The sequence below is a fragment of the Topomyia yanbarensis genome, chromosome 3 (assembly GCF_030247195.1).
Source record: "Topomyia yanbarensis strain Yona2022 chromosome 3, ASM3024719v1, whole genome shotgun sequence".
NCBI lineage: Eukaryota > Metazoa > Arthropoda > Insecta > Diptera > Culicidae > Topomyia > Topomyia yanbarensis.
In genome coordinates this window covers 302,923,539-302,941,636 of record NC_080672.1, presented here as the reverse complement: position 1 = coordinate 302,941,636, position 18,098 = coordinate 302,923,539, and the positions used below count along the sequence as shown (strand labels likewise).

The 18,098-nt window shown below is 43.8% G+C and overlaps 1 protein-coding gene across 1 annotated transcript in view; it reads right to left on the bottom strand.

Moving 5' to 3' along the window:
* Positions 1–1,914: 1,914 nt before the first annotated feature.
* LOC131688664 (mucin-2-like) overlaps positions 1,915–18,098 on the bottom strand; it is a 114,934-nt gene continuing 98,750 nt past the window's right edge. The window contains exons 11-14 of the mRNA XM_058973081.1: positions 17,826–17,867; positions 17,634–17,759; positions 17,444–17,572; positions 1,915–2,325 (exon numbers count right to left, since the gene is read on the bottom strand). Of these exons, the coding sequence (XP_058829064.1) occupies positions 2,095–2,325; positions 17,444–17,572; positions 17,634–17,759; positions 17,826–17,867 (528 nt within the window). The 3' untranslated portion in view covers positions 1,915–2,094. The remainder of the gene's footprint in view (positions 2,326–17,443; positions 17,573–17,633; positions 17,760–17,825; positions 17,868–18,098) is intronic.

The window sequence follows — 18,098 nt, the reverse complement described above, 5'->3', positions numbered from 1 at the left end:
ACAAGAATTTTCTTAGCTGTATAACGATGAAGCTATAACATTTAGAGATTATGTTCGAATATCGCACTCGTAATCCAGGGTTGGTATACTACAAGATAGGTGTGGATGACTCAGAATATGTTTTATAATGCACTGTGGACAAGACACTTCCAATTTTTAAACCCAGTCGAAACACTTTCGATTCGACTGCTTAAAGAAAATTTGTTTATTTTTATTTCGAGCAAAATTTATTATGACTTTGTTGAAAAATTTGGTAGCACCGAAGCAAGGACGAAAAAACGATTAATATTGAATGTGTTTTGAAGCAGTACTGGCAACAATTGGGCTGTAGAATATTTGGAGGATTTCGACTCCATCAACACAAATTGAATAACATGTAAGCTAATTGATTTATAATTTGCCAACCTCAGATAACGGGCATTATGCAACAAAGAAAATTTTGATCAGTCCCATAAATTGCATCGTTGGTGGTTTTTCTCCAGTCAAAATACAGCGTTCCTTTAAGGCTCAAGTTACCTCAAGGTTTGGTAGTATGCGTAAGAAAAATTGTGTTCAGCTTTGCCACCAGATTATCTATTTAAACCTTTTCAAAACTCTAAAAGAAGAATATCAGTCGATTTATTAGATCATCAGGATTCAATTCATGCAAAATACCTGCTGGAAAAACCATCGGTTTAGCTGGATGGTGCTTTTGAAAAAGTGGCTGTGATTTTTTGTCACACTACCACACCGAGCGGGGGTACGCAACACAACTGCGCAATGAAAAAACCACAGCCACTTTTTCAAAAGCACCATCCAGCTAAGCCAATGGTTTTTCCAGCAGGTATTTTGCATGAATTGAATCGTGATGATCTAATAAATCGACTGATATTCTTCTTTTAGAGTTTTAAAAAGGTTTATATGGATAATCCGGTGGCAAAGCTGAACACAAATTTTCCTACGCACACTACCAAGCGTTCAATTCTAACACATGCTTAAAAAAGGTAACTTGAACCTTAATTAAAATTAATTTTTGTTTCCCTAACTGGAAATATTCATGGGTTGCCTTTCGATTAGAGCCAGTGTAAGTTAACGCCGGATTGACGCTTGACCTCGGCCGGAAACACAAATTGTGTTTCAAAGCGAATGATTGGTTCAACGTGATGTCCTGTTAGAGCACAAGTTCTGATATGATGATACCCAGCGAAAGCGAAACTTGGTTCTTAACTAGCCAATGCATTATCCGCTATGCAATATTTCTCCCTAAGAGGACACAATTGGATAAACACCAATATTTCTGCCTGGCGCGGATTTTTTTTGAAACCACTATTTGTAGACAAATCCTAATAAAATAAAGTCATGGGTTGCGTTTCGACTTCGTCTCATCAGAATCCAACACTAACTTAGAGCCGGTATCATTTAGCGCCGGAATAATTCCTGTTTACATCCTTCTGAAATGTAATCCGTGTAATATATTTGAATTTCTTTCGTAAGCAATAAATAAAGTAAATCATCATTATTTTATTATTCTATTTTTAAATTGCCGTACATCTATTGAAGTTACCTAACTTTGATTGGTAACATTATTCTTTATTTGACGAGTTTTCGTCAACGTTTCTGCAAGTCTCACATGTAAAAACTCTCTAACATAGCGCAATTCATATGTTATGATCACATTGTTTCTCCATTTCCCTCCATTTCGGAACAGCTTCCAACTACTACTATTGAGTATTATTTTACACAGACGTTCCTAGTTACCCTGTCTTTGTTACACAACAAAAACAACAACAACAACTGTGATATCCGAAAGTATCTACAGTGTGAACTTCCCGTCGTTGTGGTCATTAACCGTAAACGTGAACTTAAAAGTAGAGCATTTTCAATGCGGTTTGCGTAGAAATATACCATAGATTGTGGCAGTGTTCGTGCGATACATAGAAGCAATAAACTATCCAAGATAAGATGGCAATAAACAGAAAAGCTTTGGTTGAAAGATGAAAAAGTCTGACGGAAAAAAGGCCGTCAGGCGGAAACCTAACTAAATAGACGCGTATTTACAGGGTGGCATTGGCCGAGCGTTAGAGTAGGTTTGAGGGCGCAGTGGTTTCGGCAGCTTTAGAAGTTGAACGGTATGGCAGGTTTCGGATAGGAATACCCGGTGCTTTGCTCCGGTGGTAGATACTCTGGTGCGGATGTGGTTGGTGGTTTGGGAGGAGCGTATCCGCAGCTTCCATCGGGGTTGAATATTCCCGAGGCACATTTCCTTTCGGTAGTCGTGGTTATAATTGGCCGGGTCGTTGTGGTTCGGGTGGTTGTTGTCGTTGGGCGTGTAGTGGTTGTTGTTCGCTGCAATTTGAAAAGACGATTTAAGTTGAAATTAATCGGGTTGTGTAAAAAGAAGGGATGACCGCGATGACTTCCAAAATTCAGTTCACATCGTTGCACTATTGTCCTAAAGACGTGTTTAGGAAGACAAACATGTTAACGTCCAATTATTTAGTGAAATAGTGCCTTTGGGAAAGTTTCATCTTACAAATTAGGATACTTTTAAGTTTGACGATTAAGGTGAATGACCTATGAGATTAAAGCCTTAAAGGCTTAAATAAATAAATAAATGAATAAATCTATATATCTATCTATATATATATATATATATATAAAAGTCAAAGTTTGTATGTATATGATTTATAGACTCCCAAACGGCTTAACCGATTTCCGTAAAAATTTGCACACAGTAGGTATTTGGTATGGGGCGTGTTTGTGTGCTATTAGTTGGAGATTATCTGCCCGCCAGGTGGCGCTTTGGAACAAATTGTGTTTTCCTCTTATTTCGCAGAGTGTCGCAGCAACGCGCGATGGGTATTAGCTAGTAAATAAATAAATAAATAAACAAATAAATAAATAAATAAATAAATAAATAAATAAATAAATAAATAAATAAATAAATAAATAAATAAATAAATAAATAAATAAATAAATAAATAAATAAATAAATAAATAAATAAATAAATAAATAAATAAATAAATAAATAAATAAATAAATAAATAAATAAATAAATAAATAAATAAATAAATAAATAAAAAAATAAATAAATAAATAAAATAAATAAATAAATAAATAAATAAATAAATAGATAAATAAATAAATAAATGAATAAATAAATAAATAAATAAAAAAAAATAATAAGTTTGACGATTTAGTTATTTAAGATAGATTTGCGCTATGTTGTCAAATAATTGAATTGACGTAACTTTACCGAAAAAACTCTATGTCTTTTTCTAATAGTTTCAGTGGTGTGCTTTTTTAGCCAAACAATGTCGATTTAGGTTTCCTTTTTTCATCTCACCCATAACATCAGCTAAAATCGCTCTGTTATACAAATCAGTAAAGCAGGCAATCATGTCAACTTACCGCTTTACTACTCTTGCACTGATGAGTGAAGTGAATCACCAAAAAATAAAGCAACCTGTTGCCCTCCTAAAATACTTTCGACCTGTCCCTGCGTCTGCGATTCCAAGCTCTTCTAAATAACATTTTGTGATACGTCTCCCAACCTTTGAACGGAACGGATCGTTATATTTCACAGTGGTGTTCGGTGTGTAAATTCAGTGATTCAAGGTCATCCTTTGTTCGTTCGTTAGCTGCCATTCTGCTGGTGCCGGCAGTAAATCCAGTACATTGTTTTCGCTGGTGCGGAACAATCGACGTTGTTTGCAGATAAGTTTTGCTTTATTTTTTTCCTCGTTTGCTTTCTTTCCTTTTCCCTACTTTTACTCTACCTTGTAATCAAATAATAAGACACATTCCCGTTTATATAACGCTCTGCCCTCGTGCTTAAATGGCCGAGGGCGAAATACCATCTGATGTAATCATGGAAGTCCCTGATCCCCCTAATACTCGCATTGCTCCCCGTATAAAGCAGTACCCAGAAGGTTCCTCTGGGCCATGGGTGGTATATTTTCGGACCGGAGAGAAACCGGTTAATATATTAAAACTTTCTCGAGATCTGACTGCTAATTACCCGGCCGTAACGCAGATAACACGTGTTCGGGCAAACAAGATACGTGTTCTAGTGAGTGATCTCGGCCAGGCAAACGCGATTGCTTGCTGTGAGCGCTTTACGCGGGAATTTAAAGCGTACGTGCCTTGTGTGGCCTGTGAAATCGATGGGGTAGTGTCCGAACCGGGCCTGAAATGCGAAGAACTGTTGGAGCACGGGGTTGGCTGCTTTAAGGACCCCTCTCTTGAACAGATTAAGATCTTAGAATGCAAACAATTGTATACCGCAAACACCGAGGGAGGCAAGACTACCTACTCTCTATCAGGCTCGATTCGGGTGACATTCGCCGGGTCCTCTCTTCCCAACTACATCCTCCTTGACAAGGTTCGCCTACCAGTTCGCCTGTTCGTACCGCGGGTCATGAACTGCAGCAATTGCAAGCAGTTGGGCCACACAGCCACATATTGTGGAAATAAGAAACGATGCGGCAAATGCGAAGGAGAGCATGAGGATGACTCTTGCGACAAAGAAACTGAAAAGTGTATTTGCTGCGGGGGCCCTTCACATGCTCTTAAATCATGTCCTGCGTACAAGCAGCGCGGGGATAAAATTAAGCGCTCCCTTAAGGAACGCTCAAGGCGTTCTTATGCAGAAATGCTAAAGAATGCTTCGCCATCTGTCCTGTCCGAAAATCCCTATGCTGGTTTGGCTAACGTTGAGCAAGAATCTGACGACCCACGAGAGGGAACATCTTTGGTTAACCCAGGGGAATCCAGGAAGAGGAGAAATCCAGCCTCCCCTACATTGCCTCGTAAGGGTGCCAAGGTGTCGTCCACTCAGAGTGCGCCATCTACAACCAATAAATCCAACGGAAGTGATGCACAAAAGCCGAAGCAATTTGCTCCAGGACTTGGAAATATTAATTCTAACAAGGAGTACCCACCACTTCCAGGGACATCCAAAACCCCAAGTGTCCCCTTTTTTCAAACAGATACTCAGTCCAGTAGCGGACTAATGAAATTTTCTGACATAGTGGACTTAATTTTCACAGCTTTCAATGTTACTGATCCTCTTAAAAGCCTTCTGATACGTTTTCTCCCTATAGTGCAAACATTTTTGAAGCAGTTGACTACTAAATGGCCCCTCCTTGCAGCGATCGTATCCTTCGATGGCTAAGTCATCGAACGAGGTCACCGATTCGATCACTGTTCTACAGTGGAACAGCAGAAGTATCCTCCCGAAAATCGATTCCTTTAAATTTTTACTAAATAGTTTAAAATGTGATGCTTTCGCACTATGTGAAACTTGGTTAACTTCCGATATAAATCTCAACTTCCACGACTTTAATATAATTCGTCTGGATCGAGAAAACCCCTATGGAGGAGTACTTTTGGGGATCAAAAAGTGCTATTCTTTCAACCGAATTAACCTCCCTTCGACACCAGGCATTGAAATTGTCGCTTGTCAAGTTTTAATCAAAGGTAAAGACCTTTGCATTGCTTCCATCTACATTCCTCCTAGAGCCTCGGTAGGGCACCGAACGCTTTGTAATATCACGGAATCCTTACCGGCACCGCGGCTAGTTCTGGGAGACTTTAACTCGCACGGTACGGTATGGGGTTGTCTTCATGATGATAATAGATCAACATTAATCCAAGATCTTTGCGACAATTTCAACATGACCATCTTAAACACGGGAGAAATGACGCGGATTCCTACACCACCAGCACGCGCAAGCGCGTTGGATTTGTCGCTTTGCTCGACATCGCTACAGTTAGATTGCATGTGGAAGGTGATCCCTGATCCCCACGGTAGCGATCATTTGCCTATCGTGATTTCAATTGCTAACGGTTCAAGACCATCGGAAACAATCAATGTCTCATATGACCTCACACGGAACATTGATTGGAAGAGTTACGCGACCGCGATATCCGTTAAAATCGAATCCACTCAAGAACTTCCTCCGGAGGAAGAGTACAGGTTTTTGGCTGGCTTGATTCTCGACAGTGCGAATCAAGCTCAGACTAAACCAGTACCCAGCGCGAATACCCATGGACGGTCTCTCACCCTGTGGTGGGATAAAGAGTGCTCAGAGCTGTACACGGAAAAGTCCACTGCATATAAGGCCTTCCGGGAAGACGGGTTACCCGCTAGCTATCAACAGTACGCGTCGTTAGAAAGGCGAATGAAGAGTCTAATGAAAGCCAAAAAACGCAGTTATTGGCGCCGGTTCGTCGACGGGTTAACGAGAGAAACAGCGATGAGCACTCTTTGGGGTACGGCTCGACGTATGCGTAACCGTAATAGTACCAACGAGAACGTGGAATATTCAAACCTTTGGATATTCGCTTTCGCCAAGAAGATCTGTCCGGACTCTGTCCCGGTACAGAAAACGTGCCGCGCCGCGTCTCCTCACGATACCGCGAACGAAACACCGTTTTCGATGGTGGAGTTCTCACTTGCTCTCTTATCGTGCAACAATAACGCCCCAGAGTTAGACAGAATTAAATTCAACTTGCTGAAGAATCTGCCTGACACTGCAAAAAGGCGCTTGTTGAATTTATTTAACAAGTTTCTTGAGGGTAACATTGTCCCTTATGAATGGAGGCAAGTGAAGGTCATCGCCATCCAAAAACCAGGAAAACCAGCCTCCGACCACAACTCGTATCGGCCGATTGCAATGCTGTCCTGTATTCGGAAGTTATTCGAGAAAATGATCTTGTTTCGCCTCGACAATTGGGTTGAAGCAAATGGCTTACTGTCAGATACACAATTTGGCTTCCGCAAAGGCAAAGGGACGAACGATTGCCTTGCGTTGCTTTCTACAGAAATCCAAATGGCCTATGCTAACAAAGAGCAGATGGCATCAGTCTTCTTGGATATTAAGGGGGCTTTTGACTCAGTTTCTATCAACATTCTGTCAGAGAAGCTGCACCAGCATGGTCTTTCGCCAATTTTAAATAACTTTTTGCTAAACCTGTTGTCTGAAAAGCACATGCACTTTTCGCATGGCGATTTAACAACATCGCGATTTAGCTACATGGGTCTTCCCCAGGGCTCATGTCTAAGTCCCCTGCTCTACAATTTCTACGTGAATGACATTGACGATTGTCTTGCCAATTCATGCACGCTAAGGCAACTTGCAGACGACGGGGTGGTCTCTGTTACAGGGCCCAAAGCTGCCGACTTGCAAGGACCATTACAAAATACCTTGGACAATTTGTCTACTTGGGCTCTTCAGCTGGGTATTGAGTTCTCCACGGAGAAAACTGAGTTGGTTGTTTTTTCTAGGAAGCGTGAGCCGGCGCAACTCCAGCTTTTATTAATGGATGCAACGATCAACCAGGTTTTCACATTTAAATATCTCGGGGTCTGGTTCGACTCTAAAGGTACCTGGGGATGTCACATTAGGTATCTGAAACAGAAATGCCAACAAAGGATCAATTTTCTCCGAACAATAACTGGAACATGGTGGGGTGCTCACCCAGGAGACCTGATCAGGTTGTACCAAACAACGATATTGTCGGTGATGGAGTACGGGTGTTTCTGTTTCCGCTCCGCTGCGAACATACACTTCATCAAACTGGAGAGAATCCAGTACCGTTGCTTGCGCATTGCCTTGGGTTGCATGCACTCGACCCATACGATGAGTCTCGAAGTGCTGGCGGGCGTTCTTCCGCTAAAAAATCGATTTTGGGAACTCTCATATCGATTGCTCATCCGATGCGATATTCTGAACCCGTTGGTAATTCAAAACTTCGAGAGGCTCGTCGAGCTTAATTCTCAAACCCGTTTTATGTCCTTGTACTTCGACTACATGGCACAGAGCATCAATCCTTCTTCGTACAATCCCAACCGTGTCCGTTTCCTAGATACTTCTGATTCTACTGTATTCTTCGACACATCCATGAAGGAAGAGATTCGTGGAATCCCGGACCATATACGCCCGCAGGTGATCCCCAATATATTTTATAATAAATTCCGAGAAGTCGACTGCGACAAAATGTTTTACACTGACGGATCAAATCTCGATGGGTCCACTGGCTTCGGTATCTTCAACAATACTATCACCGCTTCATTCAAGCTCAATGATCCCGCTTCAGTTTACGTCGCAGAGTTAGCTGCAATTCAGTACACCCTTGGGATCATCGACACTCTGCCCACAGATCACTACTTCATCGTTTCGGACAGCCTCAGCTCTATCGAGGCTCTTCGTGCGGTGAAGCCAAAAAAGCAACTCCCGTATTTTCTGGGGATGATACAGGAGTCCTTGTGTACGTTATCTGAAAAATCTTATCAGATTACCTTTGTTTGGGTCCCCTCTCATTGTTCTATCCCGGGCAATGAAAATGCCGACTCATTAGCAAAGGCGGGCGCATTAAATGGTGACATATACGAAAGACCAATCTGCTTCAACGAATTTTTTAGTATTTGTCGTCAGAGGACGCTCAACAGTTGGCAAACCTCGTGGAGCAACGGGGAACTTGGACGATGGCTACATTCGATTATCCCAAAGGTATCAACGAAGCCTTGGTTCGGGGGGATGGATGTGGGTCGGGATTTTATTCGCGTAATGTCCCGACTTATGTCCAATCACTACACCATGGATGCGCATTTGCGGCGTATTGGGCTTGCGGAGAGTAGTCTGTGCGCTTGTGACGAGGGCTATCACGACATCGAACACGTTGTCTGGGTATGCGCCGGGTATTGTGACGCCAGGTCTCAGTTAAAGGAATCCCTTCGGGCCCGAGGTAGACCACCCAATGTACCAGTCCGAGATATGCTGGCAACTCGCGATTTCCCCTATATGTGCCTTATTTATACCTTCATAAAAACGATAAATATCCCAATTTAGCCCCTCTCTTTTATTTCTCGTTTTTAGAGTTTCCTCCTGCCTTGTGGAACCGATCAGCTCCAGAGTGCCACTATGTAACCGCCGTCGCCCTTACCACTACGCCTGCATAGAAGGAAACTGAAGCGAGAGCGACTCGAGTTCCGATGAGTTTTGAAGGATTCCCCGCGGGTCCGAAGAATACCATCCGCCAATCCGGTACTCGACGACTTACTAGACTGAGGCGCAAATTTGTTTCGCTGATCCCCCTCCCCCCCCCCCCCGTTCGAGCGCAAGTTGCAAGTTTTGCTCTTCTTTCCCTGTCTCTCCCCTGTCCTTGATACAACTGCTGCTACACTGATGCGGAAATAAGCCACCCTCTGAATATCTTGACCAAGCATAAGTTTTAGTTAAAAAATTCAAATTAGTATTCTGTATTCCCAGTTTTAAGATAGCTATAATTTTTACTCTTTATTGAAACTCTTGTCCTCCATCTTGTAAATAGAATTGAATCCCTAGTTTTAAGATTTCTGTGAAGTTTCTCATAAATATTTGTTCCCCCTTTTGTGTACTAAACTATATTGTTAGTTTTAAGATAACCGTAAAATATTTCGTAAAATACTATTACTCCCCCTCTTGTATATCAAAGTGAATCCCTTGTTTTAAATTTTTTCATAAAAAAATCTTTTGGCCCTCTCTTGTATATTGAATCTTATTTCTAGTCTTAAGATAGCTGTAAACTTTTTTTTCCCTTGTAAAAAAATATTTCAACATTGTAACCTCCTAGTTTTAAGATATCCAAAATGTAAAAACATAAGCATTTGGCACCGCCAAGCTAACGCATTTGTGCCTATCAAATAAACGAAATGAATAAAAAAAAAAAAAAAAATAACATTTTGAGTCTAACAAGTTCTACATTTCATCAAGGTGTTTCTCCAGAAGCACGCATAACTCGAAGTGGACAATCTTCTTGGTATGCTGATACCATGAGTGAGTTTGTTTTATCCTAGTCACTTGAAGATTCAATCGTCGGAAGATACCCATGAAACCTAGTCGCCAAATCCTCTTCGTAGAGGTCCCAGTTCGCTGATTTGGGATTACGATATATGTGACAATATCTAGTGAGACGTTTAAGTGATCAAAGACGATGTTCTTATGATCCGATAACGACGGTTCAAGCTCGTTCGGTACGAACCAGTTAGTCAACTCATGCGTAATACCGTCAAATCAAAAAGTTACATCTAACACCTCTTCTCTGCCAGCTCGCGCAAATATTTGGTGATTTCCCACATTGAGTATGTGCAGATTATTAGATACTTAAGTGTTCTATCAATTCGGTGTCTCTCAAATTGATATCTAAACTGCCTTAAATTAGGTGGTAGGTATTTGCATCGCCGCCGATTATGAAGGGAAACCCATTTCTGCCACAGTATGATACAACCCTTTTGAAATCTTTAGAAGGTAATGGTTCATTGTACGGCAAATATGCCGAACAATAGACTTAGTTCTTGTTTATGTTATTACAGCACAAATAATGCGAGTTGTGACATGGGATATTTAATATGCGTCCATAGCACTATTCGCAAGTATACATGCACGAGGCATTTCACCATTTTTGTTGAAAGCTACGAAGACGGGGTTAAGTAGCTTTTCAACATAAAAGTTTCCTTCATGGAAATACGATTCTTGAACCAAAGCTATGAAAGCTTTTCCTTGCTGCACAAGGCGGGATAGATTCATAGTTGCTGAACCTTTATGCTGAAGATTAATTTGTCCTACTCCAACTAGACGATACCAAACACGTTAGCATATAATTGCATTTAGCGAACCCCGAAATGGGTATTAGGGACATTCCCTAATAAACATCTTACCATTCAAGAGCCTAACGACCTGTTCAGGGTATCATCCAAACAATATGTGGAATCGTTAGACTATATGGGTTAAAATTCGTGTATAATATTTTTATTAGGGTTACCATCACTTGAATCCCACGATTTGCGAAGAAACAAACGTCCACTGTGTCACAGATTTCAGTCGCCTTTTATGATATGGGAGCAGGAACCCAGTGGATCAATTCTTGGTTGAGATACTTCAACACGCTGCCTGCCAAGGGCTTTTTTCCGGAGAAAAACAATGGACTGATATCAACCTTCTAGTGGACCATAGCCACAGCTGTTTTTAGTCTCCCTTACGACATGGGAGCAGAAATCAAGTGGGTCAATTCTTTGCTGAAATCTCTCGCAATATTTCAGTCGCCAGATACCACACGGAACTATATGCTCAAGGAAGGTTGTGCTATTGGAAACAACTTGACACTGCAGACCCTTTCTAATTTATGAGTGACTCCAATACCCGTCACACAGCGTGGGGTTCAGGAACAGCTCTGATTCTCCGACTGCGGAACTGTTTAAAAGTGTAAAAGTCCTAAGCGACAATATAAGACTAGACGTCTTTGCATTGTCGGTCAATGGGGTTCTCTCTTGGCGCTTCCTCGGGCCTTCTCTCTTGGGGCTCTCAGAAAACTGGAGAGCGCCTGATGATCCTCCTCGAGGAACAATATCTTCTCGACCGTCGGAACAGACTCAGCACTTGGTTGCTTTGGCGAAAAAGTAAGAGACGTCATAAACAATGACTTACATGTGATCATCCCCAATCTAGATCTCACCAAGGCCTGCAACACACGAGTTGGAGTCCAAAGGAACTTTTGGACAAACCATTAATCGCCAATTATTAATCACAGGAGCAGACGAAAGAGAAAACATTTCTCTTTCCTAAAATGTTAACATCCACTCTCGGTGAGTTACGGTTTGTCCCGAATTTCCTCTCAAAGTGAATTTTGACAGTATGCTTATTGGCCATTTATAAGAAACGCTCGAAATTTGGATTTTGGCTAGCATATGGTGCGGTAAGCCAATGTTGAGCTTTGTTAAACTTCTATAAAAAGCCGTGAGATCCTAATTATGGTATATTGGTGGTAGAACTCGGATCGAAATAAGGATTTCATCGAAATTGATCCACGGACTGAAGTCGCACCATCCACTACCATAGTAAGGATGAGTAACACTTCCCCGAAACGGCGAGTAGGTAAACGGTACTGGCTGCTCCCTGTCCCGTTAAAACATTCGTATATCTCCAAGTACGTTCGAAACCAGGCACCTTAACCGGTGGAAGTTGGCTTAGTCAAACGTTCCTGGCTAGTGCCGATCCTGCTCTGAACACGGTGTCTCATGATGGAACGCTCCAACCCTCACATGCCACCTCACTGCTTGCAAAGGTAATCATGGAAAGATATTAAGGCGGCTACTTTCTATAGGCGTAGATAGTGGATTGGAGTGTGGACCCAACAAGCATGGAAGAAGACAAAAACCAAAAAAATAAAAAAAAAACTGACGGAGCAAGTGTGGTGAACCCTTTCACCAAAGGTCGCCAACCCAGCAAAACAACCAATTGCAACAGTAAATACAGCCGCAACCGAGAACAGCCCAGAGAGGCCATACTGAGTACGAGCGGGGACAAACCAATCGCCCAAGATGACCAGCAGTCTGGGTTGCCTAAAGTGATGAAGCTGAGGCAAAAAATCGAAGAGCTCTATGAGTTCGTGAAAAGCAAGAGTAATGTGTACGGACAGATCAGGGATCTAGTGATGAGCATCAAATCTGCCGTAGCTGCTGCCGAATTTGAACAGATGGCGTTACTAGATAGAGATGAAAACGTTGAAAAGACACTGAAGACCATGGAGATAGCGTAAGCAGAAGCCTATGAGACGCCGAAGGGTGACCTGTATTCCCGTTCTGTGAAAAGTGTAAGAGAAACACCAGGAGAGGAGAAGCAACTCAAGAAACCCAAGTAGATGGGTGAAGGACAGCGAAACAACCGACAAATGTGGGAGTGGATTGCGAACCGTAGAAACCGCAGAAGAAAGGAGGAAAAAAACAAAAAAGAAATTGTTGAAAAGAAGAAAAAGAAGGAAGGAGACCTTCAGCCACTCCAGAACAGGTATAGAGGAGACGCTGTAGTCGACAAAACAAACAACGGTATGACATACACTGCGATTCTTAGAAGGGTGAGTGAGAATCCCAAACTGAAGCAGTCAGGAAAGACCGTAGTAAGAACCAGGCGCACTCAGAAAGGTGAGATGCTGTTCGAGTTGATGAAGGATCCATTGACCAAGGGATCGACCAATCCGGAACTCGTGGCAGAAGCGGTGGGATGAGAAGCGAACGTGAGGGCTTTAGTTTAAGAAGCTGTGATCGAGTGCAGGCCTCTGGGCGAGATCCCAACGGAAGACGAAGTGAGGAACGCACAAATAAAGCAACCTGGTTATAGAGCACATGTCAATCAGGTTGAGGAAGGCGTATAGCGGCACACGCTATACGATACGCTTATGACGCTTATGTTGACCGGTAAGATCAAAGTCGGTCGGTGTGCCCGTCACGATGATCCCTTGCGCCCAAACGCAGATGTGTTTCAGGGGGCCTGGATTTTGGTCATTTGGCAAGAAACTGTAGAGGCCCGGACAGATCTGATCAGTGAAAAAAAGTGGGAAGAAAACTCACAAAGCAACTGAAGTGCTTGCTCTGTACAAATGAGGGCGGAAAGGACCACATAACGGGAAGCTTCTTATGCCCAAAATACAAAAAGACGAAGGCAGGCCAATGATGATGGAGATAACCCTGCATAATTTCAATATTTGCGACATTGTGCTGTTGTGGCAGTCAACAACAGAAACGAAGTGCCACGTTGCAATTATTGCAGAGCCGCATCATGTTACTCCCGATAACGGTAACTGGGCAGTGGAGTACAGGGATGGTGGCAACCCAAGTGAGGGGTTTTCCTGTCAACAAGACGGTGAATAGCACCGCACCGTGAACACCAGAACAGTACAAGCGGAAGCTGGACGCACTAACAGACTCGTTAGTCGGGTGAACGCCTGTTGTTATAGGAGGATTGTGGAGTGGGGTAGCAGGCTGACCAACGCAAGAGGTTACACACTGTTGGAAGCTCTGGCGTAGCTGGACTGTACAACGAAGGTTCCGCTAGCACATTCCGTAATTCCGTCGCTGATGGACAATATGGATTGGAGGGTCAGTGAGCAGTGTACACATAGCGACAACCGGGTCGGCAGAATTGAATTTGTAACGCGGAGTGTCGGAGTGTGGAGGATTGGCGAGCGGAAGTTCAAAATAAAGGACTTCGACAAGGACCTTTTTGTGGAAGCACTTTGTAATGACAGTTTCGCTCCAATTCTGAATGTCGATGAGCTGTCGGAAACATTAGCGAGGGCGTGGGACGTAACAATGCCGAGGAAAATGGAGCCGAGGGAATGCCGGCGTCCGGCGTATTGGTGGAGCGAAAGGCTCAGTATCCTCCATGCTGCTTGCTGTAAAGCCAGAAAACTTGTTCAGAGAGAAAGATGTAAAGTGGTCAGACACGAGTGTAAGGTGACATTCCGGACCGCTAGTGCTGGTTTGAAACGTAAGATAGTGCTTAGTAAGTCAACCTGCTACAAGCGGCTGTTCACAGAAGTAGACGCTAACCCCCAGGGCAATGCCGATAAGCATGTGAAATATGTCGTGTGTGAAATAGGTGCTGATAAAATGAAGAGGGCGGTCTGTTCCCGAAGCACAACCCAACCGCATGGCCACCTATACCGTACGACGATGTAGGCGGTGGAAATGCTTGTGACAATCGAGTCTCCAACAACTAGCTCCTTATAGTGGCAAAAGGGCTGAAAGCGAAGAAAGCTCCTGGACTGGACGGTATCCCCAACGTGCCACTGAAGGCCGCGATCCTGGCGTTTCCGGACATGTTCAGGATAGTTCAGAAACGCTTGGACGATGACTACATCCCGGATAGATGGAACATCCAGAAACTGGTGTTGATGACAAAACCATGGATCAGGAGATCCAGCATCGTATCGGCCGATATGCCTGCTGGATACTCTTGAAAAACGTCTGGAAAGGGTCATTCTCCACAGGCTGATGACCTATGCTGAAAGTGAGGACAGACCGTCGCAGAAGCAATGTGGGTTACGGAAGGAATTCTTGACGGTGGACGCCATCCGCACAGTCATCGCGAGCACGGAGACAGCATCGGACCAAAAGAAAAGGGGTAATTACTACTGCGCCGTGGTAACGATAGACGTGAAGAACGTGTTCAACAGTGCCAGTTGGTTGGCGATCATCGTAGCGCTGCACAGAATGCTTCAGGACTATCTGTGCAAGGTTCTGTAAAGTTACTTTCAGAACCGAGTGCTGGTCAACGAAACGAACATAGGGCAGAGGTAGATTAGGGTCACGGGCGGGAGTACCTCAGGGCTTCACATTTGGCCCAAAGCTCTGAAATATAATGTACAACGGCGTGTTAACGCTGGAACTACCCAAGGGAGTTGAGTTCATCGGCTTTGCAGATGACCTTGTCCTACCTGCGGTAACAGGCGAGACCGGGAGGTGGAAATGTTGCCGGCAGAGACAATAGGCATCGTGCAAACCGAGATGGCTGATGTCAAATTGCAGCTGGCTCACCACAAAACCGAGGTAGTGCAGGTCGGCAACTATAAAAACAATCCAGTCTGTGATGATCAGCGTCGGGGGACAATCTATGCCATCGATGCGTTTGTTGAAGCGCCTGGGTGTGATGGTCGACGATCGGTTAACTTACAGTAGCCCTGTCAACTATGTATGTGAGAAGTCTGCGAGGACAACTAACGCATTAGAAAGGATCATACCGAACATCGGAGGAGTAGGATGTAGCAAGTTACGTCTCCCGGCGGGTGTATCATCCTCAATTATGAGGTGTGGCGTATCGGCCTGGGTTGCTGCGCTGAACAAAGCGGAACCGAACGAAGTTCACAGGCATGTTTCGTCTAATTGCTATTCAAATCGCCAGTACGTACCGAACGATATCGTCGGAGGCGATATGCGTTATTTCCGGGATGATTCGCATCAGCATCACTGCGAACGTGGAATGCTTCCAGCGGAGAAATGCAAGAAATGCAAGGAGACTGGTTCGAGTGGACTCGTTGGCTAAGTGGCAGCAAGAGTGGCAAAGCTCGGAGAAAGGAAGGTGGACCCACCGACTCATCCCAAGTTTTTGTCCGGTCACGGATGTTTCCGGAAGTACTTGCCTCGGTTTGGGTATGCTTCGTCACCCCTTTGCGCGGAGTGTGTGAACGTGCAAAAGACACCGGAATACATGGTCTTCAAATGCCCTAGGTTCGAGGAAGTTCGTAGAGGTATGCCTGCTGTAACAGTTGACAATATCGTTGAAGAGATGTACCACGACGAGCATACCTGGTACGCTGTCAACAGAGTGGCTACGAGTATACCATACGAGCTGCAGAGAAAGTGGCGAAGGGACCAACAAAGTAGTGCCATCGACTAAAAGTCGCTTGAAACCCCAAATCCACCACCGGGAAACTCTCCGTCGGTGTGGACTAGGTCCACCGCCGGGGCCAGACGAGCAGTACACGACGTACCACCGGGTTCGTGTCGTCGGGGCACCAGTGAACTGGACGTCAAGCTTCATCGAAATCACTGGACCGACCTCGGCACTCTAAAGGGTACCTTTTGAGCATACTAGATCAACCGCCGGGGATTAGAGCGAGTAGATCGCGTCGAACAGCTAGCAGTAGGTCGTTGAAAACTCCGGTATCGAGAGAAATTCCTCTGTCGGTGATGTTTCAATCGGAGTAGGGCAGTTCACCGCCGGATAATATCCGGGAATATCTCGATAAAGCTGGGAGCTACATTGCCCGAGGAAGCGGGTATCAGTGTTGGGAGAAATTCCTCCATCGGGAAACTATCCGTCGAAGTAGGGTGAGTTCACTGCTGGGGACTATCCGAATAGAGCGTGATAAGGCCGGGAGCTGAATGACTAACAGAAACAGGAGTTAAATGGCTCAAATCACATTAATTCAAAGCTAAAAGGTCGAACCATTTCATAAACCAAGTGAGGCTCCGGGATAGAACAGAAAAAAGAGATGCGACGAAAGTACAACGAGTCCCTGCACCTTCCCCACGAAGTAATACCTTGATGTAGTTCCGTGGGGAAGAAGGGGAAAAAAGAGTATGGAATGTTTTTAGTGGTTAGGCACGAACGTGAGTCGTGAGTCCCACACAGTGCCAATACACCAATACACTACAGGCGAGGTATTTGATGCTTTTTAAATCTTACTATAAGAAAAAACACTCAACATATACACTTTTTTCCGATCTCGACGAGCTGAGTCAAATGGAATAAGTGACTCGGCCCTGTTGGCCTCCGTTAAAAAGCCGAAATTCCGACCGATTGCATAACTATATGAAAAAGGCTAAAAGGTTTTCATACTTATTTGCTCAAGGTCAATTCCTGCTATTACCTGCTATAAAATTGGGCCAAGTTTCGCAATTTAGTTTTTTCAAACAATATAAAGAAGTTTTACCACGGACCCCTTAAAAATTTACCTCGGTTGTTGCGGACGACGTTGTATGCCAGCAATATATTATTTTCAATCTGGTAACAAAAAAGTTTGAATTTTCCATATGCACCCAGGAAACATATTTTTCTTCGCGGACCCCCAGCAACCACTTCACGGTCTCCTAGGGTTCCGCGGACCCCTGGTTGAGAATCGCTGCTATGAAGCATTACTTACCCTTGTCGTAGTGGTGGTGGTTGGTGGGCGAGTCGTCGTTCTTGGCGTCGTACTCGGAGGTAGATATTCTTGAGCTGGAGTTGTTCTCCGCGTAGTTGTCGTGGTCGGCCGTGTCGTCGTGGTCGTTCTCTGTTGAAAAAAAAAACGGTTTGTAGAAAGATAGCCACGAAAATAAGTACACACCGCTTACCCGTGTAGTGGTTGGTCGAGTGGTAGTTGTTGTTCGCCGTGTTGTTGTACTCGGAGGAAGATACTCTTGTGCTGGTGTGGTTCTACGGGTCGTAGTAGTCGTAGGCCTAGTCGTGGTGGTGGTTCTCTGAAAAATGTACAAATTTTAATAAATACGCCAAGTGGCGAAACAAAATCATTTAATCCGGTTTACCCGTGTGGTTGTAGTTGTTGGCCTTGTTGTTGTAGTTGTGGGCTAAAAAAAAGTTTTTGTTGAGTCGATGTTCTTGATTGTTAAAGACTAACTGCTTCAACTATAGACACTAAACTACACAGATTTGCAAGGATTTGTTTGGCACAGCCACAAACTGTCGAAAAGGAAAGCCAAATTAAACATGGCGGATCGGGGAGGGTGAGTATTGAGATTTCTGATATGAAATGCGTACACTGCTATCTCGCATTTTACACTAGCATTAAACCTACAATC